Here is a 19,519-nt window from a genome sequence, read left to right as displayed (position 1 = left end):
ATCTTCAGCTCCCTACGCGCAAATTGTCGGGTCTTCCACTTCGCAAGGCCAATGGGCCCACATCTCGTGTTCAAGATTGGATCCAGGCAGCCATGTAGCGCCTCAAAGACTACATCGAGAACAAGGTTGCCTGTCTTTACTGTTGCTCCTACAATATGCTTCACATGCATATTTGTGTCATCTCTGCATTGGGTCGAGAGATACTCCACTTTGGCTAACCACCCCGTCAGAAGCCTTGACTCTTGGCAGAGTGCCTAGCCAATACTTGGGTGCCGCTGCTTTGCCGTTGTGCGAATGGTAGATGGAAGCGTCCGGAAATGGTGCATAACCCAAGTCCCAGCGCTTTTCAGCGAGCTCAAAGACGTCGGGATCATTGTAGCTTGTGCGCTCCTCAGTGCAGGACCAATTTGCGTCAGGCACTTGAGCATCAAAGTCCGCCTGCGATTCGAATCGGTTCCAACCGCCCGGCCGAGGTGCGACGACACGCACTTCGAGTCCCTGGTCAGGCCTTCTCCGTACGGCGGGCTCGCGTCCCTCAGCAAAGGGAATCTCATTGTTGAAGACATGCTTCAGAGAAGCAGCAGCAAATTCTTTCAGCGCTTCCTTACCTTCTCTGACGTTGAGCCAATACTCGTCTCGATTTGCTGTCCGCCGCCTCTCTTCTTCCTGGTCCCAAGCGGTTGCTTCGTCAAAGCTCAGCGGCACGTCGCTCGGGAAATCGAGCGTAGCAAGTTGTCCAGTGGCTGTAGCAGAATTATTGACGGAAGAGACGAATTGCTCACCGGGAGTGCCTGTCATGTTAGCGAATCGTTGCGTTGGCGGTGGAGGTGGATCAAGGGCTCCCATCTCGCCCAGCTCGAGGAGCAGTAATCGTAGGCATGGGAAGAAGACTAGATTGCGCATGAGCAGGTGAATTGCAACTTGCAGCTTTGTTGCATTTGATGATCTGCCGTGGAGAAAAATTTGATACTCTTCGGTTGAGCCCGCATCTGCGTGTTCTCCACTTATCAGGCTCTCATCCATTGGACGTTGCTTTTCGATGAAATTGAGGGATTCTTCGAGCCGATCAAGCCCATCGTGATAGACGCGCGAGAGCCGCAAGACTTGTAATGGAGAGCAGCAAGTCTCCGAGTCGACGAGCATCTTGAGCAAGGGCTTCCTGGGCACGGTCTGAATGAGATGTAGGTGGGTGAGGTTCCGAAACAGACGCGGGTCAGGCTTGTGGATAAAAGGAAGCGCCGAATAGCTGCAAGCATGGCCTAGTTCAGTTTGGCTTTGCACTTTTACGACGGATCTTGACCCAGTTAACATACCTCAATGACTGAACAGTGAGGCATTTGAGTGAGCCACGTGTTTTGGGATTGACGAGTTGCTCGATGGCAGCACCGTTCGGTCTGCTGACGAGGCTCAACATCTCGAGGTTGACTGCATGTGTGAAAAGCGTTCGAAGACCTGGAGCCCACGCATAAGTGTCCGATAATGTATCGCCAGAGGCGAGATATCCATCATTGTGCGTGATGCAAACATGTTGAATGTACCTCGCAATATTTTGAGCTGCCTGCCTAATGCCGTTGCTTGATACGCCTAGGCCGTCTGCAAGTGCGCCGACATTGCTAGGAGTCTCGGTTGCCGCATCGGTCATCTTCATCGGGCTGAGAGCGAGCATCATCTCAGGATGAATGAGTGACCCCATGTTGAAGGGCGCTTGTTCAAAGTCCCTATTAGGAGAGGCGCTGCGAGCATCGTGGCCTTCCAGCGTGCGGGCCAGCAGGCGGACTTGGCGAGCATTTCCTAGCACCAGAGTCCGGTAAAGCAACTGGCGGGCGTACGGAAGGATATCTCGAGAGAGCAAGCAGCAATTGCAATAATCTCGGAGGTGATCTGTATGATGCATAGCTGCGCTCGGCAGCTCGAGTGTGGTCGCATCTGCCGCAGGATAGAGAGACGGTTCGGCAGATGGCTTGAGGAAGGAGAGTACGTGAGCGATCAGCTCTGGAGGCAATGCTGCCGGTACCATCTTGGACAAATGGTAAGGTTGCATGAATTCGGTGTTAAGGCAGCTAAACGGATCAAATGTCGACGCTCGGGGAGTCATGCGATCCTGAACGCACCGACTGGAAAGGTACCTTAGGCAGCAGAGCGGCCGCATTCGATGCCCGAGTCCATCGTGGCGCTGCCATAACAGAATTTGGCGTAGCGCTTGTCTCAAGGAGCGTTGCCCTTGTGCCCTCCTTTGTTCAGACTCGGAGAAGGATGTATATCAGGTAGTCACGTTGCTTGCCGTCACGGTCCTCATTGACTTAACTGATAACCGCGTTCAGCGAGACCGCGAGAGGCACTGGGGAAAGGTGGACTCTACGTATTTGTGAATGTGAATGGCGATTCACAACGGGTAGTTCCATTCACAATTCACAACTGGACTCTCACTAAATACTTGATTATACGGGCGGTCATGGCATCACCACAAGGTTATCACAGCCTGCACATGGCTAGACCTTGTGATGCTCAGCTCAACGGCGCTGTTCACATTCATATGCTCGTTCTCCTGCACGGTTGAGATAGGCTGACATCCACATCGGCTCCGGACGAGCGCATATCACGCAACAAAGACCGAAGTTTATTGGGAATCAGACCGTCGGACACATGCAAGAGATACAATGACGGACGACAAAGACGTTTACAGTTTCTACAAATGCGCAGATATCCATCTACCGCTACGAATCCGCATGTCAGCCGCTCGCCTTGCAAGCAGCACTGGGTACCGGGCTGATACTTCTTTTTTGTGTCTGCAGCTCGTCGCTGGTCGGGAAGCTATCCAAGCATTCCCGAACAGAATTGTTGGAACACCCAGAATATCGGTTTTGGGGGTCGCAAACAACGTAAGCGGCGCTGCTGAGCACAGTGTAGCCGTCTCGTCTGACATGCGAACCGCTTGCAGAGACTATCCCGACCTCTATGTGCGGTTCAGACTGTACTCTGACAATAAACCGCTGACGCCTTTCTACCGGACCGCGTATAAGCAGTTCCACAAGGGATGGAAGTCAGTCAATGAAATTCACCATGGTGAATTGAGAAAGAGCTGACATAGAAATTGACCCACAGCTGGAACGAGTGGATCACTTTCCCATGGAGCTTATCAGAGCTGCCATTAAATGCTCAAATCTCCTTCACAATTTATGACACGGCTGGTCCAAATAAGAGCAATGTCGTTGGAGGTACCACATTTCGCCTCTTCGGCAAGCGCGGGTAGGTGTTTTCGTACAAGCTATACCACCATACATTGCTCTAGCCATTACAATTTCCTTCTAATTTCAGTACGCTGCGCAAAGCTCAGCATCGTCTTTTTGTATGGAAAGGCCAGGAAGGAGACGGATCCGCCGAGAGCTCAACGCCTTCGAAGATCGGATCCGTGCAGGACGAGATGGGTCGGCTTGAAAAAGTGTGCACATATGCAACTCGTGAATGGCGCAATGCAACGCGACTGACCTTGCTGCCCACCTTACAGCTCATCAAAAAACACAAACGAGGTGATCTTCCCGCTGTCGAATGGATGGACAAGCTCGCTAACCGGAGAGCCGAGCAGATTTACCAAGCAGACCTTGAAGCAAGCCCGAACATTTTTCTCTACATTGAGATGCCGCAGTTTGAGCTGCCCCTCGTTTTTTGCGAACCGGATCCAAAGCCGATCACCCTACCGCCTCTTCATACATATGCAACAGGAACTTCAGCTGTAGCAACCCAAGCACGCCCCTCGGCCGTCCAAGGTGGAGCGGGAGCGAGGGTGGGCGGCTCGTCGGCTATCTCGGGTATCGATTCGTCTCTTTTCACGATTGCTGATGCCGAAATTGCAAGGGAGTCGCCAATTGAAGCAAAACATAGGCGGATGGCGAGGCAACACAGAAGTGGTCCACTTGACCGGGAACTGAAGCCAAATGCCTCTGTTCGCGACCAGCTCAATGTGAGTGTAGTCTCTTGTTTCACATTGGCTCCCTTCTCACGAACTCCAACTTCGTCAGGAAATTCTGGCCTATCCCCCGACACGGATATTGGCCGAAGACGAGATGAATCTAGTCTGGTCATTCCGATTTTATCTCACGAGAGATCCGAAAGGCCTCACTAAATTTCTCAAATCCGTTTCATGGTCAGATCCGGCAGAGGCCAAGCAGGCCACGGACGTCCTCGTGCCGATGTGGTCCGAACCTGCGGTTGACGATGCACTTGAGCTCCTGGGACCTACCTTTAAGGACGCCAGAGTACGAGCGTACGCCGTCAGCTTACTGGAAAGAGCAGATGATTCGGTGAGGGCATTTGAGGAGCATATCATGCTAGGCGCGCTAACATTTTGGGCATGCTATGCAGGAGCTCATCCTTTACTTGCTCCAGCTGGTTCAAGCGATCAAGTTTGATCATCTCGCTCTCATGTCCGCATCGCTACGCGAAGATCGCGTGCCAGGAGTGTTGCAACGCGAACAGCCTCGCGAGGGTGACAATGCCGAGCGACCTCAGCGTCCTCCACCCTCACTACGCGCATCCAGCACTGCAAGCATCTTCGGCGAGCACCGACTGGCAGACTTTCTCATTCGACGAGGCATCCGCAATGCCGAGCTGGGCAACAACTTTTACTGGTACTTACTCGTCGAATGCGATGACAAGGTGCAGGGCAAACTGTTCTCGCAAGTGAAATCAAAGTTCTTCGATCGACTGTCTGACACGCCTGGCGGGATCGCTCGCCGCGAGTCGCTGGAGCGGCAGACCCGGATGGTTACGACATTGTCGCGGTGGGCGGTCGAGTTGCGCTTTTCGAAAGATGCCCGACCGAGGAAGATCGAGAAGCTCCGCGCATTGATTTCCGATCCCAAGTCTGGGCTAGCTGAGTTTCAGCCGCCGTTGACGCTGCCTCTCGATGCGAAGGTGAGCATCGCCAGAACCGTGGCGGAAAAAAGCACAGTGTTCAAGAGCAGCCAGCTGCCCCTGCTACTGCACTTTGTTCCGAGTGGTTCTGAGGATAACGACGACGGCGAGAGCGGTGTCGCCGCATCCTCCAACGGGACAGCCTATCCGGTCATCTTTAAAAATGGGGACGATCTGCGACAAGATCAGCTGGTCATTCAACTTTTCACACTGATGGACCGACTCCTGAGAAACGAAAATCTGGATCTGCGCATTACACCGTACAAGGTGCTCGCCACTGCCCCAGAGGACGGGATGGTCCAATTTGTCCAGAGCCAGAGCATTGCAAGCATCGCAGCGCAGTACCAGGGCAGCGTCCTCAACTATCTCAGAGAGCACCATCCAGATCCAAATAGCGCGGATACTCTTGGTGTCAAGGCAGAGGTGCTTGATACCTTTGTCCGGAGTTGTGGTAAGAAGGCGTGTTTCCCAGAATCGAAATGTGAGGACGCTGACATCTGCGGATGTTCGCTTGGACAGCCGGATATTGTGTCATTACCTACCTGCTCGAGGTAGGTGATCGACATCTGGATAACTTACTTGTAGCCCCAGACGGGCACTTCTTCCATGGTACGTAAGAAGCCTTAAGTCATCATTTTCGCTCGCACACGCCTTAACACTAGAGGTGTTCGTAAATTTGCTCGATTGCAGTCGACTTTGGCTATATCCTCGGACGCGACCCTAAGCCGTACCCACCCCCGGTCAAGGTATGCCGCGAGATGGTCGAGTGCATGGGCGGTGCCAACTCGCCACACTACCACCGGTTCAAGTCCCTTTGCTTCACGGCATTCACGTCGCTGCGCAAGTCGGCCAACCTAATCCTAAATCTCATTGCGCTTATGGTCGACGCCAACGTCAGAGACATCCAGCGCGAGCCGGACCGTGCTGTGCAGCGGGTGCAGGAGAAGTTCTGCCTTGCCTTGAACGATGGAGAGGCTATCAAGCATCTAGACCGACTATTGAGCGAGAGCTCGTACATCACCACAGTCATGGATAAGATGCACGACTGGGCTCAAATGCTGAGGGCCTGAGGATCGTACCACAGGCACTTGCAGCCCACCTCCACGGTCCTCCTTTGTACTGGACGTGCTGTACTATCACGACGATACCTTTTTACCATTTTCTCTTCCACCTGGAGCTTCTTTGTGCACGCGCTGGCGCAATGGCTATGTAGCCGAGACTTGGTGCGACGGTGTCACCTTGCGTGCACCCATATCAAGCTACAGTCTGTGGTGGTGATCTCCATCACTACATCATCAATCCATCGTGCGTCATTCCTGATCGAACCACACGGAAAACTTGCGAAGCCGTCCAAGGACCTCACGAAACCATAGGAGGTATGAGAAGTATTGATGAACAGTCGGAATGCGAATGAGAGCTGGTGTTGTCGAGTCTTTCTTCCACAGCGGTTGCGGTTACTCTAGTCCTCGAGTACTGAAATTCTCCCGCCATCATCGTCTAGCCTGTACTGACATGCACCTTCAACCTTCTGAACTCTTATCCTGAGATGCCAGGCTCAACGTTAAAAGAAGTGAGAGAAGAGAGGCTGAGAGAGAGCGAACTTGAATGTGGTTATGTAAGCGAGCCTGCTTTCATCCCTTGATCCGCACCGTGCGTTGATACGTCACGTCTGGCCCGCAGAGGGTACAGAGTACTGCAGATGCTGAAGATCGATCACCATAGGCCTTGGGTTTGTACAGCATGCCTTTTCACAGCATGATCATGACAACTTGCCTACCTCGGAAGCTGTAGCTGATCCAAGCGCTCCGAAAGGGCCAGGTGCCGAGCACACTGAGAGTCGATCGTCCAAGATGGAGAGTGGACGAGTCGTCAGTACAGCGGCTTGGCTGCGGTTCTTGCTGCTCCCAAGCCGTCCGACGCGAGCGAATCAAGCGATCAGGTCTGGGGTGAAGACTTCTCCATCCTCTTCGAGGCGAGTCGCAGAAATTTTCCGACTGCTGAGGTAAGTCATTAGTCAAGGCCCTTAACCGCCTGCGGAGCGCAAATCTTCTATCATCGTCATGCACGGGCTCGATGATGGCGAAGCGTAACACTGCGCCACTGCTATTATCGGCAAGGCGGACATGCTCTTTGCAGAGCTGTCGCTAAACCCTCTGAGGACTTGAACTCTCTTATACCCGGATCAGCCTCGACCGTGAAAGCAGATTTCCTGGCTCTGTCACTCTGCCCTTGGATCCATCGCACATCGCGAGCCGCCGCGCTTAAATGTCCGCGCCACCGTGCTTTGGGAGACCCATTCATCATCTATTCACCATGCCCTTCCGCGGCCCAGGCTCTTCGGAGAAGTGCCGACTGATCTACGCGCGCTTCTACGTCCTCTTCACCTTCCCGCTTGCAGTGGTCCTCTTCCTGGTCGTGCGGCCGTTCTTGACGCGCCTCGACAAGCTTAAGCTCGTGCTCCTTCCGCTTATCGCGCTCGTGTGGACGGCTACATGAGACAGTGCGCTGATTCGCGCGGGTGCGTAGACGTACCCGAGAAACTGCGTTTGGGCTACCATTTTTGGTATGTTTTCGTCGAGGCGTACTTCTTCGTGAGTTGCCCAGGGATTCGGGAAGACGAACTGACAGTGCTGCCACTGGCCCCCACGTGTGCTGGTGAGTTGATCGCCAATGTAACATGTATTCTTCCCGATTCAAATCAGATCATAATCCAGCCTATCATCATCATGCTCGTCACAACTTGGACGACGCGTTGGTTGCTTGTCCCGTTATATCTCTTTGCCCCTCCGCCATGGGGAGCAAGAAAGGCTGCAGACTAGCCGCCACTCCCACCACATCGACCAGCCGCGCTGTCACACCGTCCACAATAGCGGTCATGATACTGCTGAGTATGAGTGCTTCCGGTGCAATCGTCCTGAGGCTTTCACAGACCGGGTGGGCGTACTACGTTAGCAGGATTGCCTGATGGGCGAACTTGCCGCTTGAATTGCTACTCTGAGGAAGTGCAGGCTATATCGGTCGAATCCTCTATAGTGGCAGCTCTGCGCTGCTGTTCGCCACCCTTGCTCTCCCTACTGGCTTCCTATGGGTGGTGGATATCTTTGCGAAGAGACGTGGGACGTGGGACGTGGTACATTACCGTAAGCTCCTACCTGACACTTTTCTTTTGCGTATCAAGGTCACACTGAACGGCCTCCCCTCCTTTCTTGTGCCTCCTGTACATTGCACAGAAGCGCACCTCGATTGGGGTGTTCGCGTTACCCGACCTGCTCATCGAAGAAGCGCTGTTTTTCGTTACGATCAAATGCATACTGCTAGCTGCCAGCCTCACCTTCTACCGCGCAGTCGGGATATGCAGATTCGCACCAGAACGCATGAAAACCTGCCACACAGATAGTGCAATCTTAGCGAGAGGGAAAACAAAGGAAAACGCTTCGAAGAACGTTAAGGTGGATAACACGGAGGCTCGGGCATCGCCACCGTTACCACCATATTCTACGACGTACCTTCCTTTCAATTGGCAGTCCATTCAGGCTTGTGGCTAGCCTTCATCTCAAGTGATGAGCATGAGATGAGTGCAGCGCTGCTGCAACCATAGGCAATGACGAAAGCAATGCAAAATGCAGCCGCGAATACACACAGCCGCGTTACCACGCTTCAAATATCAATAGCAGTGTTCTCGAAAGCATCACGTTCATTAACCACTGCTTCCTACTTGCTTCAGTGGGACCTACGCGCAGACTTGTGTGTGATCTATGCATTTTGCAGAGCAAGCGAAAATCTGAGCGACGAGAAGGTTTCTACGGTAGTCAGTAAAGATGCGGAGCAAGACGCAAGGGATGAGGCAGCAGAGGTCAGCAAAATGAAGAGGCGCAGACTGAAAGTGCTGAAAGAACTGCTCGACATCGCGTACGATTTGGCAGCCTTCCCATCTGCAAACTCCACAAGCACCTAGCACGCGCGGATCTACCAGCTGACAAGCCTCTGTGCGGCAGAACTTGCAATGCCAGGTTCCGACTCGCCGCAGGCACAAGGGTACATGGAGCTGAATGCCGTCGCGTCTACCCCGCTTGAGTTCGGTCATATCCTACCGCGCAGCGTGATCGGCGAAGATCTGCTGAGAGTGGTCAGCGCGGAAGTTAGGGATGAGGGCATTGCAGCAGGCGAGGAGAAGGGGGCCGCATTGCTTGCGTTGCTCCCCTACGCGCTGAAAGTGCTGGACCGCGCACAGAGATACTATGCGCCTTCATACCCTGCTATCAGGGGATACCCATTCCCGCCGCCCGCTCGAGACTACGCGTCGCATGCACAGTCTATGCGGATATTACGAGCGTTGTACGGCGTCAAATTTCAGAAGGCATCGCAAAGGGGATGCGTGCGAAAAGTAGCAATGCGCGTAGAGCTTGGATCGCTGTCAAGACGCTGTATCTACCATAGACATGTTTGATACAAGGGGCTTTCGAGCAAGGTCACGGTAAAAGAGACTGACGATGGTAGAGTGCGCCGTGTCAACGCTCCTAGGCTTGAGGATGTTACATTCAGTTACTTTACATCAGAGGGCGGAGGTTGACTTCGCTGCCTCGGCTGCGACGGCGCGCACAAGTCCTTCTTTGTCAAACGTTTTGGGCGTGAGATTGAAGATCCATACAACGAGCCAGCTAAACATACTTAATAAGATAAGGATGGCAATGTACTCTTTTGTGTATGATGTGTCGTAGCCGCGCAGGAAACGGTCGGCCTTTTTGGCGATCACTTCAGTACCCGCAACAACGACAGGCACGCCCGTCCCTGGCTGGGTTGAAGCGCCGACAAAGAAAAGGTTGCGATAGTATGAATGCCTGTGGAGATGCGAACTAGGTTGGTCAATCCTCCATTCTCGTCAACAATCTGTGCTCAAAACTCACTGAGTAGAGGGCCGGAAGTAGAGAACTTGCATAATTGAGTGGCTCAATCCTAGTATACTGCCTCTGAACAGATTAAACTTTTCTTTCCATGTGAAGGGGTCATTCACGATTTCGTGTTCGATGAGGCTCTCAAAGTCTGGGCGATTGAGGCGTTTGCTGATTGCCTCGATTATTTGCCGCCTAGCACGTTCCTTTAAGCGCTCAAGCTCCTCGTGTGTGTCAGCCACACCGGGCGTGTTGTCCGCGCGTAGCAGGCCGCATGGGACTAGCACGACAAGCGTGTCCTTCCCTGGTGGTGCGGCCGTCGGGTCTAGACGTGAGGGAACGTTGACGTAGAAAGAAGGCTGAGAAGGTAATTCGCCTTTGTCGAAGATTTCGTCGAAGGATTCTTGATATTGGTCGGCCAGGAAGATATTGTGGCCTGATAGCTCTAGGACAGTTTCCTTCAATGCCCAGTAGAAAGAGAAAGAAGAGCAAGTCTGTTCGAGCTTTCGGAGGCCCTGGCTGTACGAACTTTCCGGAAGCAAGCTGGCGACACATATGCCGATCAGCGCGTGCCATTTTCAGGTGTGGAAGAATGAGACTCACTTGTTATAAGCCCAAACCAAGTCAGCATTGCACACGACTAAGTCTGCTTTGACCTCCTCGCCCGAGTCAAGCTCAACACCGAGCACCCGTCCTGGACATTGCAAGTTCGGTAAGACTTTCTTGACGCCGGCGTTATATCGGAATTCGACCCCGAATTTCTTGTTGGCGATTTTCTCCAGCGACTCGACGACCTTGTGGAACCCGCCGATGGGATATAGCACGCCCTTTGAGTTTTCTGCATATTGGAGGAGCGAGTAAGTGGCTGGCGCACGGAACGGTGATATGCCCATGAACATCGAGCTGAATGTCATCGCTTGTCGAACATGAGAGCTGCGGAAGAAGTTACTGCAGGAGAACAAAGAATCATATTGAGGCTTGTTCACAAAATCTTCCCGTCCCGAATGATTCGATTCACCTCGCCCGACCGTAGAGGCTTCGATAGACACGCAGGGCTTTGGTCCTCCACAGCATCAGGAGAAGCTCAATCCGCAGCAGCGACAACGGGCTAACACTCCAGTCCTTAAGGAGGACATGCTCGATGCTCTCTTCGTAGTGCTCCCCTGCCTCCTTCAGGAACTTGATAAAGTTTCCAAGTGGGTCGTTGACACCTTCTGGCCTTTCCAAGCGCTCGAGCTGCGGTCCCATCTCGGCCAAGTTGGGCGTGAGCGTGAACTTTTCACCGTCTGCAAAGTGGATATTATATGTTGGGTTGCAGGTGTGAAGCGCATAGTGATTCTTGACATCTTCGCCCAGGTCTTTGAAAGCTCGTTCGAATAGCTCAGGCATGAGATACAGGGAAGGACCTTGGTCCCATCTGTGCCCATTTGCGTGAATGAGTGAGCATCGTCCGCCACTAAACTCGTTCTTTTCGAAGACGGTGACCTTGTAACCGAGTTTCCCGAGCCTCGCAGCCATTGCACACCCACCAATTCCTGCGCCAATGATCACAACTTGCTTGGGCCCAGAATTGCTGGAAGTCGCACTGCTTGCGAAAGCACTACCGCCGTTGGCCCGTCGCGCACCAGTTGCATTGCGATGTCCTACGCTATTGGCTGACATGGAGCCTAGTTCAAGCAGGTGTTCCCGATGCGCTTGTCATGACACCTGTGCAATAGAAAAAGGTCGAGTCTCTTTCTCAGAGCTCCAAGGATTGCAGTGGGGCTCTCACGCTATGAATGACACCAAGTTATGTAAAGTGAGGGGACTCGGTGCTATCAAACATGCCAGTAGCAGCGCGAATTCGTACACCATACGTCACACTTATCACTTTGATTATTAGGAAAGTGATCCGACACTCGCTGTCATGGGTCCTTTCACCACTGCTACCATTTCCATCCCCCTCAGCACCTTTTGCAGGGCAAGTCTATCGTCCGTATGGCCGTTCTCTCTTCCTGAGACGTTACCATTGAACATGACACCGACCTGTGCGTCCTGCGCACGCGTGGCCCTCCTCCCGTGGAGGCTCCGTGGTTCAACCGTCTCCCGAGCTTTCTTCTCCCAACGATGGCACTCCACAAAGCCCCATGTTAGTGCTCAGCCGCTCGCATCCTCCGCTTATACTTCAACCTTCTACTCCTCTCCAGGCTCGGCTGGGTCCAAGGGAGCCGCTTCTATGCCATCCACTAGTGAGCGCGACCGAGCAACCCGAGAGACACCAATGAACCTTTCACCAGCCGACCGCGATGCTCTTGAAGGCATGCTCAGAGTCGACCACGCCGGCGAAATTGCTGCAAACACTATCTATCAAGCGCAGGCGAACGTATTTGGTCTTCTAGGAGATACAAAGACTAAGAAGATGATGCTCGATATGTGGGATACGGAAAAAAAGCACCTTAAGGTTGCAGAGATGCTCCTCGCCCAACATCGGACGCGACCGTCAGCTTTGCTTCCGGTCTGGAGTCTTGCAGGAAAGATACTTGGTGCGGCAACAGCGCTTATAGGAAAGGAAGCAGCAATGGCGTGCACTGAAGCAGTCGAAACCGTAATCGGAGAACACTATGAGGAGTGAGTATTCAGCTCTGAGCTTTCGCGCTGACTGTGCTGACGATTCAGCTTGGTTGCCTCAGCCAACTCGTGCATCTGCGCAAAATCACCACCCAAACCCCGCCATCGCCGGTCATGGACCATTCACAGTCAGCGAGGGAATCAGATACGTCAGGGCCAGGGTGCCCAACATCCGGCCTCCATCCTTCTCTTCCGCTTCTCTCTGAGGTCATCACCGAGTTCCGAGATGACGAGCTCGAACACTTGGACACTGCCGTCGAGCACGACGCTCAACAGGCTCCCGCGCATGCGTTGCTAAGCGCGATTGTTGGCTATGGCTGCAAAGGTGCGATTCAGATCGCCAAACGCCTCTGAATTTGCTACATTTTTGTAATTACCAAGTACAATACATCCATTGCGCGGTGCAAGGTAGGGAATGGTAGGACGAGCGAGCATGCGATCTCGTGGATAGCTAGTGAATCAGGCCACCGGGCCCGCTGGCGTCGAGCTGATAGTGGCCGGCGCGACTCCAGTTGCAAGTTGGAAGTTTACCACCTCGGCCGCCGCTTTTCCAGGTTGCACAGGCAGCGGTGGAAGGCTGTCATCAGCCGTGTTAGCAGCTGCGGGTGCTGCCGCATCTGTTGAATTTATCGCAAGACACCCTGCATCAGCCGAAGCGGCGGCGCCGTTACTGGCGAGTGGAAGCGCAGCAGTCCCGTCTGCTGCGACGGTGTGCCCTGTTTTTGCTCGCTTACGATTGCTGTCGTCATCTGGAGCGGAGGAACTCGCCTTACTGTTCTTACCCTTTGGCCGCTTGAGACTCTTTGGCGGCGGCTTGTCATCACCGTCAAAGACGTATTTCGGAAGCTCAGTGCTAAATTATAAAGATGCGTTAGCTTGAATTGATTGCTGGCCCAAGACAGGAACGCGACCCACTTTTTGATATGCCGGACAATAATTCCCATGGCAGATTCCTCAAACTGGTCCCATTGCTTGACGACTGACATGAACTGCTGAGTTGGAAAGCTGATGTCCAGTTTGCGCGCCCCACTCGAGTTGTCTTGGTGGCCATGGTCGAGAAGGAAACGCTGTCAACACTCTAACAATTTTCGAGGTGGGGCATGATATATAAGCTCACAATCTTTTGGCGCCACGGCCAATCCAATGTAAAAGGTGGTGGTCCAGATGATTCGATGCCCTTTCTTGCTGTCCTCATCCTTCGGCTCTTCTGCCTTCTCTTTCGCCTCTTCTTCTTGCTTCGGTAGATCTTCGACCATTGTGCGAGCAGCGACAGCTTCGGGGATGGTGCCAGTCGCGACTTGCCGAATCTCCTCCTCTGTGTGCGTGATGCTAACCTGGTCGAAGCCCTTGACAAAAGGGTGAGACAACAGAAGCCCCTGTGTGAACTCAAGCTTGTTGACCAGCTGTCTTAATTTGCTTTCCACCAGACCTGACCACTTGAGCTGGAGGTCCGCTGAGCCAGAGGAGGCAATCACTTGCAAATAATACTTGTACTTGTAGAAAAAGTCGTGCTTATCGAACAGCTCGCTCCACTGCATTGTGCCAAGAGCGATTTCGTTGAAGATCTGCGCTCCGCGCTTGAACTCTTGGGTCATGATTGTCTGTGTTGATTGGCTGACGTTGTGCGTCGAGCACATCGACGGGTATGCTGGAGTAATGATGGGCATACGATGCAGCCTGTCACTTGGGTATAGCTGTGGAATTAATCAACATCAGTGCGAGCCCTCCCTCTTTTTTGGAAAAAGCGATGCATCGAGCTTACCTTCGGGTTCCACACCCGGACTTGTAGGGGCCCTTCTTCGATCTGTCTGAGCATAACGGGCTGTGGCCAGTTCCATTGCGCGAAAATGATGAAGAACCGTCCAACGATCGCACCAGCTGACGTGTTGGGATACAGTTGGCATATTCTAGCGACCAGCATTGCCCAGGCCACACCACCAAGGAAGCCCATCACGTTCGAGTAGATTGCTCGCCCTGGCGGGGTAGTGGTTATGTGAGTAGAGTTTGGTCAGCTTGTAGCGAGCTTAACAGAGAAACACGCGAAAGACTCACGCTGTGCCCACAACTTGACACATCGCAATGCGGTGTGGAAAGTATTCACATTCGGCACGAGTCGCAGGATGTCGTCGGTGACACGGGACCCTCCGAGACTGCGAACGTCTCGCTCGTCCAAATTCTTGAGCAGATTTGAGTCTTCAAGGATGAGAGAGTCGTCCACCCGCTGAAGAGCCAGACGCGCAAAGGTGAAGTCGATCGAGATGCCGGAGAATTTCAATCCGATGAGTGGGACATAAGCATCTGGTACCGGCGCCACATCTGTAGCCTCTGGTCTGGCCTTGAGCATTTCGGGAAGAAGACGAAAAAAGTCTTCGCGCTGAACGTGCTTTGGCACTACGCATAATGTGTCGATATCCGAGCCCGGGCCGTGCACGCCGAGTCGATAGGATCCAAAGGTGAAGATCTTACCGCCTGCTGTCCTTGCGAGCGACTCGGACATGCCCTTTTCGAGGGAGACGCGGTAAACAAAGTCTTTGACAAGAGCATCTAGCTTGCCTAAGACCACTTCCCTGACCTTGCTCTCTGCTGGGCTCTCGAACATGTTTCGCTTCTTCAGCTCTTCCACAAGGCTTTCGGTGATCTGAATCTCCCTTTCTGTTGGGCCGGTGAGAGAAATCGGCGGAGTGATTCCCAGCTGCTTTCCGGGGGTCCCACTGCTTCCATCGGCAGCAATTCCATTTGCATTGGCCGCCATGGTGTCTGAAAAGCCGGACTGCAATAGATGTCAAGTGGTAGCACGTCCTGATTCCTGAGGGAGTCCACTTGCAAGCAGCAATGGAGTCGGTGGAAAGGAGGCTGTGACAAAGCGTATCGTGCGATGCACAACTGCGGATACAGCAGACGTTGCGACTGCGAGACTCGGTCCAAGGCGAAACTGTAAGCTCGATTCAAGTGAGGAACTGATTGCGACGGCACCGCGGCGCATCAACTGCCGCGCGAGGCGGCCACCCCAACAAAAGAAAGACAGCTGTGCGCGAATGGCCTCTTGGAGGTGTCCTCAGCGGCTTGAGCTTACAGCATTCAGCGAACCACCTGGCAAGTTCCTTGCGGCCAACTCAGACTGGAAGAAATCAAGCGGTGTGGTGAGCATGAAGAACGAAAGCTAGTCGTGAACCATGAAGATCAAACATGGGTCTGCGTGCCCCAACTCTCTACAGACGCGCATGGAGACCGAGAAGTAATTCTCGGCCGGCAGGCAGTAGCTTTAGAGAGACTGCTGCGCCGCCATCCGCCGCTTTGAACCCGCTCACATCTCATCAACAGATCGCGTTAAAGTTACCGACAGACCCTCAGACCCTTAGATCAGAGGCTTGCAATTGAAAGCTGCGTAAATCGAAGAAGACCTCTATGGTACAGCATGTGTGGAAAACTGCATGGAAGAGGGCACAGATGAGGCATTGCAGCTTGTTATAAATCCACCGTGCAATGCTGAGGCAGAAGGATGGCCAAAGGGTCAAACTAGCCAAGATTTCGCTTGTTTGCTCGCCTTCCATCGCGCCAGGGCGATGAGCCCAGCACCTATGAAGCCGAGACCTCCGCCGTACGCGGTCATGGGCCACCAGCGATAGGGGAGCTGCTGCCCGTCACCGAGGATGGCGCCAGCGATGGGCGTGCCGACGACCGCAGGGAACGCAACGATGAACATGATCGTTCCTAATCGCGCGCCTATGCTGTGCGTTGGGCCGAACTGAGCAGCACTGGATATCCATAGGCCGATGAACGAGCCACCGCAAATGCCAAAGAATATGCAGTAGACGACCAGACTGGTGTGCGTCGTGCAGGCCGACATGATGAGTACCATAAGAGCGGTGAGGGCGACGAAAGGAACTAGGACATTCAGCCGACCGTACCGATCGGCTAAAAGGCCAGGTCCTATGCGCCCAATTGTTGATGACTGCAGATTGATTGGAGCGTCAGTAAGCATGGTCTTGCTGGTCGCGCAGGAGCCGCAACGCCACCTACAGCATTGAGAATAGACACATAGTAGGACCCAAGAGGCAACCCTTTGTCGCAAGCATAGATCGAAAGATACTGGTATGGGATGTAGAACCCAAAAACAGCGAGACACACGCCTGCAACGAGCAATACGAAGGCAGGGTTGTAGAAGCTTTGGACGTCTAACAGGCTGAGCAGCACATTTTGCCCCTTTTCTATGCCTTTTGGCGGGAGGCGCGTCTTGATCAGTAGGAAGGCAACGGCGAACAGGAGCATGAGAAGGAACCCGACGAAGCGCATGGTCCATGGGAAGCCTATGTCCCGAATGAGATGTGAGAGTGCAATTGGCCATATGACACCACCCGCGGAGCTGCTGGAGACGACGATGGAGATGACAAATGCCCGCTTCTTGAAGAACCATTGCGTCGGGATCACGCTGGTCTGTAGGAGAAGAAAGCGAAACACCAGGTAATCAGCATTATGCTCGCAGAGAGAGCATACTTTGCAAGCCGATTATGTACGGTGTTAAACAGGATGCCCATCGGCAGCCCGGCGCCAACGCTGAGTGCAAGGAAGAGTTGGTAGTACTCGGTGCATAGCGAAACACACATTTGGCAGAGCACCATGAGAACCATGGACGTGAGCATCATGTGGCGGCAATACCCAGCGTCAAACAGACGCCCTGTGAATAACCCGCTGGCGTACAGCAGGAAGACTTGGAAGGACGTGATCCATGCGACCTGCGAATTGGACTTGTCACGCAGCAGCTCTGTAGTGAAGTACTCCTGAAGGACCGCGCTCTGACCGACGTAGAGTCCAAAAGTACCTGAAAAAGTATTGCATTAGTCATTGGAACGCGAAGGTGTGTGATCTTGGAGGGTATGACGCACTAAAATAGATGAGACCACAGCCAGCGACCACCGACCATGCCCTGATGGAATTGGAAGAAGCAATGGTGAGCCAGGCCGATCTGGAACTGCTTTACGATCAACGGGTATATCGCACCTCCAGCCTCCGTCTGGAAAGCTGGGCTCTTGAGACTCGACTGGGCTGCTTTTCTCGCTGTCTTGATCAGCTATAGTCGCAGGTCTGTCGTTCACGTGATCAGTAATATCATTTTTGCCCCCCGCATTTTGCGGCTTGGCAAGGCCGAGGTTCACTTGGCGCTCTGCCACCATGTCGATGACACCGACAGCGGTGACACCTGCGCTGAAGACAGGCAGAACGTCGGAGGGTCGTACGCGGGCGTCCGTTGTGTCTCGGCTCTGCTCCTCCGCTGCGTGGCGCATCTTTTTTTTCGGGGTTGGAAAAGCAGTGGAGCGGTTCGTTACCGATTGCTAGCTACACAAAATGCAATGAATGTACCGAAGATGATGGTGAAACCGAAGCCCTAGGATCCTCCGCCTCGCCGTGGGCGTTGAACAATCGAGTGTCGAGGTCACGTCCAGATGAGAGCATGGATCTTGAGTCTCGACAAGACTCTACAACAAATGGCGTGTGTCCACCTGCGCTTGGCTTGCTCGTGATCATGGCTCGAGCAATCCATCGACGTTCATGGCCGGTGATGGAGGTATGGAGAGGGAGAGTGTGGAATTAAAAAATGGGACTGCTCTTGTACACATACTGGTGACTGACTGGTAGTGCGTTGCCGATGGTGTTCTTGCTTGATAGTATGTTCCATTTGTGCTTGTATGGGAGTTGAGGTGGGGGTTTTATCCGGAGACGGCCCTGGACCTATGTCGCCGGCTATTCACCGCAATAGGATTCTAGTACATTTTTCCGGGCTCCTTAACCCCGCTTTTCATAATTTTTATATGCTTAATTAGTTCTTTTTTCGAGCCGAAAATAAGGTTCTCGTCTTGGACTGGGTGTCCTTCGGTATGCATCTGGGACATACACATGCTAACATCTGATACACTGATTGATCTGCAATTTCCGGCGCCTTGTGTTCACATGCTTGCGGATTCCAGGGAGCAAATGCCCTCCAAAGCAGTCGTGCTGAACTCAAGCGCAATGCGCACTCGGTGAGCCAGCACCTGCTCGTTCGTGACAGCGAATATTGGTCAACGGTGAACGCATGAATAATGAACATGTGAACGGCAAATATGGGAACAAGGGCGGTCCGCATTATCGGCAAGCATGGCATGCTACTCTCAGATACTTGGGTTTGAGCCTGACGAAGCTCGCAATTTCAAAGAGCAGGCGACGTCTTGAAGCCTCGCCCTATGCTTAACAGGATCATCATCTTGAGGCTCACAAGAAGGCCCAGCGACCTATGCCTCCGCTGACAAGCCTCATCAGAGAAATCATTACAAAATCTGCGCATAAGATGCATACCCCCTAGAGCCTGGGATGATGCAAGGTGAAATCCTGAAGGCCATGCGCCTGTATTTGCGGGGAAGATGCTGAGTGAAATCGCACTTCTCCCATGGGGTTTCTTCTTCAGCCTCTGGCGCTTGATCTGTTTGTTGTCTGTTATTCACGTCCGTAGCTTCTTACGTCGGGTGGAGCTTCCGCCCAAAGGCTTGCAATACATTTGAGTGTTCCATGTACAAGTCCGCTGGCAATGGTGGTCCGAAAATCTATATGGCTAGGGCTTCTACGGATGACCGAAGGAGTGGATCTTTGCGGACCCAAGGCGGGGAACAAGGAAGATGCAAAGCCGAGAGCGATGTCACCAGAAGAGGCCGCCGTTGCCGACAGATCCACCGAGGAGCAATGAGCGGGGTATATCTGGAAGGAGGGTGGGACAAAGTAGGAAGACGGAGCCGACGGCGCTGGGAAGATACTTTCATCAAGAATATCGTTAACTATCGCAAAGATCTCGAGCCGATCCTGAAGCACCTGCCGAGCCTCCGAGAGCTCCCCCGGCAAGACTGCTGAGCTCGATGTCATCGCGGATGCGTCGAGGGATGTAGAAACCGTAGAATCTATAAATGGGTCGTGTCGGGAAGCAATGCGAGTTTTTCTGCAGCTGTGTAAGTCATCAATGGCATCTTCTCCAACTGTGAGAGAGTATACAGAGTCACTCAAAATGCTCTTTTGCTTCCCAGTACCGTCTCAGAGCCTCTTGTGGATGATCTAGGGTAGAACAAAACCCACTGCGCGGACTCTTTCAT

The 19,519-nt window shown here is 53.2% G+C and overlaps 8 protein-coding genes across 8 annotated transcripts; 3 read left to right on the top strand and 5 right to left on the bottom strand.

Annotated features, from left to right (window-relative positions):
• Positions 1–56: 56 nt before the first annotated feature.
• On the bottom strand, positions 57–2,370 carry K437DRAFT_254276 (uncharacterized protein). The gene is made up of 3 exons (XM_013389875.1): positions 2,112–2,370; positions 1,314–2,017; positions 57–1,246 (listed from the first exon to the last, which is right to left on the bottom strand). Exons 1-3 carry the CDS (start codon positions 2,178–2,180, stop codon positions 178–180), a joined length of 1,842 nt encoding a protein of 613 aa, XP_013245329.1. The 5' UTR covers positions 2,181–2,370; the 3' UTR covers positions 57–177.
• Positions 2,371–2,467: 97 nt separating this feature from the next.
• K437DRAFT_232398 (phosphatidylinositol 3-kinase) lies at positions 2,468–6,326 on the top strand. The gene is made up of 10 exons (XM_013389874.1): positions 2,468–2,728; positions 2,793–2,879; positions 2,939–3,040; positions 3,103–3,246; positions 3,316–3,439; positions 3,506–3,958; positions 4,017–4,298; positions 4,360–5,362; positions 5,431–5,520; positions 5,602–6,326. The coding sequence occupies exons 1-10, from the start codon at positions 2,658–2,660 to the stop codon at positions 5,979–5,981; spliced, it is 2,736 nt and encodes a 911-aa protein (XP_013245328.1). The 5' UTR covers positions 2,468–2,657; the 3' UTR covers positions 5,982–6,326.
• An 898-nt stretch (positions 6,327–7,224) lies between these two features.
• On the top strand, positions 7,225–8,866 carry K437DRAFT_266664 (uncharacterized protein; the record flags this gene model as incomplete). The annotated part of the gene is made up of 2 exons (XM_013389873.1): positions 7,225–7,389; positions 8,636–8,866. The coding sequence occupies 2 exons, from the start codon at positions 7,225–7,227 to the stop codon at positions 8,864–8,866; spliced, it is 396 nt and encodes a 131-aa protein (XP_013245327.1).
• A 562-nt stretch (positions 8,867–9,428) lies between these two features.
• K437DRAFT_254272 (phytoene desaturase) lies at positions 9,429–11,561 on the bottom strand. The gene is made up of 4 exons (XM_013389872.1): positions 10,819–11,561; positions 10,404–10,748; positions 9,816–10,343; positions 9,429–9,749 (listed from the first exon to the last, which is right to left on the bottom strand). The coding sequence occupies exons 1-4, from the start codon at positions 11,316–11,318 to the stop codon at positions 9,464–9,466; spliced, it is 1,659 nt and encodes a 552-aa protein (XP_013245326.1). The 5' UTR covers positions 11,319–11,561; the 3' UTR covers positions 9,429–9,463.
• A 409-nt stretch (positions 11,562–11,970) lies between these two features.
• On the top strand, positions 11,971–12,807 carry K437DRAFT_254270 (COQ7-domain-containing protein). The gene is made up of 3 exons (XM_013389871.1): positions 11,971–12,028; positions 12,098–12,407; positions 12,470–12,807. Exons 1-3 carry the CDS (start codon positions 12,016–12,018, stop codon positions 12,759–12,761), a joined length of 615 nt encoding a protein of 204 aa, XP_013245325.1. The 5' UTR covers positions 11,971–12,015; the 3' UTR covers positions 12,762–12,807.
• On the bottom strand, positions 12,767–15,536 carry K437DRAFT_243728 (putative PAP1-poly(A) polymerase). Its single transcript, XM_013389870.1, has 5 exons — positions 14,460–15,536; positions 14,170–14,381; positions 13,525–14,101; positions 13,323–13,446; positions 12,767–13,260 (listed from the first exon to the last, which is right to left on the bottom strand). Exons 1-5 carry the CDS (start codon positions 15,157–15,159, stop codon positions 12,867–12,869), a joined length of 2,007 nt encoding a protein of 668 aa, XP_013245324.1. The 5' UTR covers positions 15,160–15,536; the 3' UTR covers positions 12,767–12,866.
• A 239-nt stretch (positions 15,537–15,775) lies between these two features.
• On the bottom strand, positions 15,776–18,054 carry K437DRAFT_254267 (MFS general substrate transporter). Its single transcript, XM_013389869.1, has 5 exons — positions 17,406–18,054; positions 17,291–17,331; positions 16,922–17,226; positions 16,428–16,841; positions 15,776–16,359 (listed from the first exon to the last, which is right to left on the bottom strand). Exons 1-5 carry the CDS (start codon positions 17,687–17,689, stop codon positions 15,919–15,921), a joined length of 1,485 nt encoding a protein of 494 aa, XP_013245323.1. The 5' UTR covers positions 17,690–18,054; the 3' UTR covers positions 15,776–15,918.
• Positions 18,055–18,065: 11 nt separating this feature from the next.
• On the bottom strand, positions 18,066–18,711 carry K437DRAFT_7238 (uncharacterized protein). Its single transcript, XM_013389799.1, has one exon. It carries the CDS (start codon positions 18,544–18,546, stop codon positions 18,223–18,225), a length of 324 nt encoding a protein of 107 aa, XP_013245253.1. The 5' UTR covers positions 18,547–18,711; the 3' UTR covers positions 18,066–18,222.
• Between the last annotated feature and the right edge of the window lie 808 nt (positions 18,712–19,519).

This window comes from Tilletiaria anomala, assembly GCF_000711695.1.
Source record: "Tilletiaria anomala UBC 951 chromosome Unknown K437scaffold_10, whole genome shotgun sequence".
Lineage (NCBI taxonomy): Eukaryota > Fungi > Basidiomycota > Exobasidiomycetes > Georgefischeriales > Tilletiariaceae > Tilletiaria > Tilletiaria anomala.
This window is presented reverse-complemented; position numbering and strand designations above follow the sequence as displayed.

Bases quoted from the DNA above. Each gene is read 5' to 3' on its own strand.
- K437DRAFT_254276 (XM_013389875.1), bottom strand. From the start codon at position 2,180: ATGGCAGCGCCACGATGGACTCGGGCATCGAATGCGGCCGCTCTGCTG. The intron at 2,018-2,111 runs GTGCGTTCAGGA...CATTTGTCCAAG, and splicing joins CTAAGGTACCTTTCCAGTCG to ATGGTACCGGCAGCATTGCC. The intron at 1,247-1,313 runs GTATGTTAACTG...CCATGCTTGCAG, and splicing joins CTCACTGTTCAGTCATTGAG to CTATTCGGCGCTTCCTTTTA.
- K437DRAFT_232398 (XM_013389874.1), top strand. From the start codon at position 2,658: ATGACGGACGACAAAGACGTTTACAGTTTCTACAAATGCGCAGATATC. The intron at 3,247-3,315 runs GTAGGTGTTTTC...TTCTAATTTCAG, and splicing joins CGCCTCTTCGGCAAGCGCGG to TACGCTGCGCAAAGCTCAGC. The intron at 5,521-5,601 runs GTACGTAAGAAG...GCTCGATTGCAG, and splicing joins AGACGGGCACTTCTTCCATG to TCGACTTTGGCTATATCCTC.
- K437DRAFT_254272 (XM_013389872.1), bottom strand. From the start codon at position 11,318: ATGGCTGCGAGGCTCGGGAAACTCGGTTACAAGGTCACCGTCTTCGAA. The intron at 10,749-10,818 runs GTGAATCGAATC...GTTCTCCTGCAG, and splicing joins AGCCTCTACGGTCGGGCGAG to TAACTTCTTCCGCAGCTCTC. The intron at 9,750-9,815 runs GTGAGTTTTGAG...GCATCTCCACAG, and splicing joins TACTTCCGGCCCTCTACTCA to GCATTCATACTATCGCAACC.
- K437DRAFT_254270 (XM_013389871.1), top strand. The intron at 12,408-12,469 runs GTGAGTATTCAG...TGGTTGCCTCAG, and splicing joins ATCGGAGAACACTATGAGGA to CCAACTCGTGCATCTGCGCA.
- K437DRAFT_243728 (XM_013389870.1), bottom strand. From the start codon at position 15,159: ATGGCGGCCAATGCAAATGGAATTGCTGCCGATGGAAGCAGTGGGACC. The intron at 13,447-13,524 runs GTGAGCTTATAT...ATGGCCACCAAG, and splicing joins GGCCGTGGCGCCAAAAGATT to ACAACTCGAGTGGGGCGCGC. The intron at 13,261-13,322 runs GTGGGTCGCGTT...TTTATAATTTAG, and splicing joins ATTGTCCGGCATATCAAAAA to CACTGAGCTTCCGAAATACG.
- K437DRAFT_254267 (XM_013389869.1), bottom strand. From the start codon at position 17,689: ATGCGCCACGCAGCGGAGGAGCAGAGCCGAGACACAACGGACGCCCGC. The intron at 17,332-17,405 runs GTGCGATATACC...CAATTCCATCAG, and splicing joins TTTCCAGACGGAGGCTGGAG to GGCATGGTCGGTGGTCGCTG. The intron at 16,842-16,921 runs GTACATAATCGG...CTTCTCCTACAG, and splicing joins TGGGCATCCTGTTTAACACC to ACCAGCGTGATCCCGACGCA.
- K437DRAFT_7238 (XM_013389799.1), bottom strand. From the start codon at position 18,546: ATGCCATGCTTGCCGATAATGCGGACCGCCCTTGTTCCCATATTTGCC.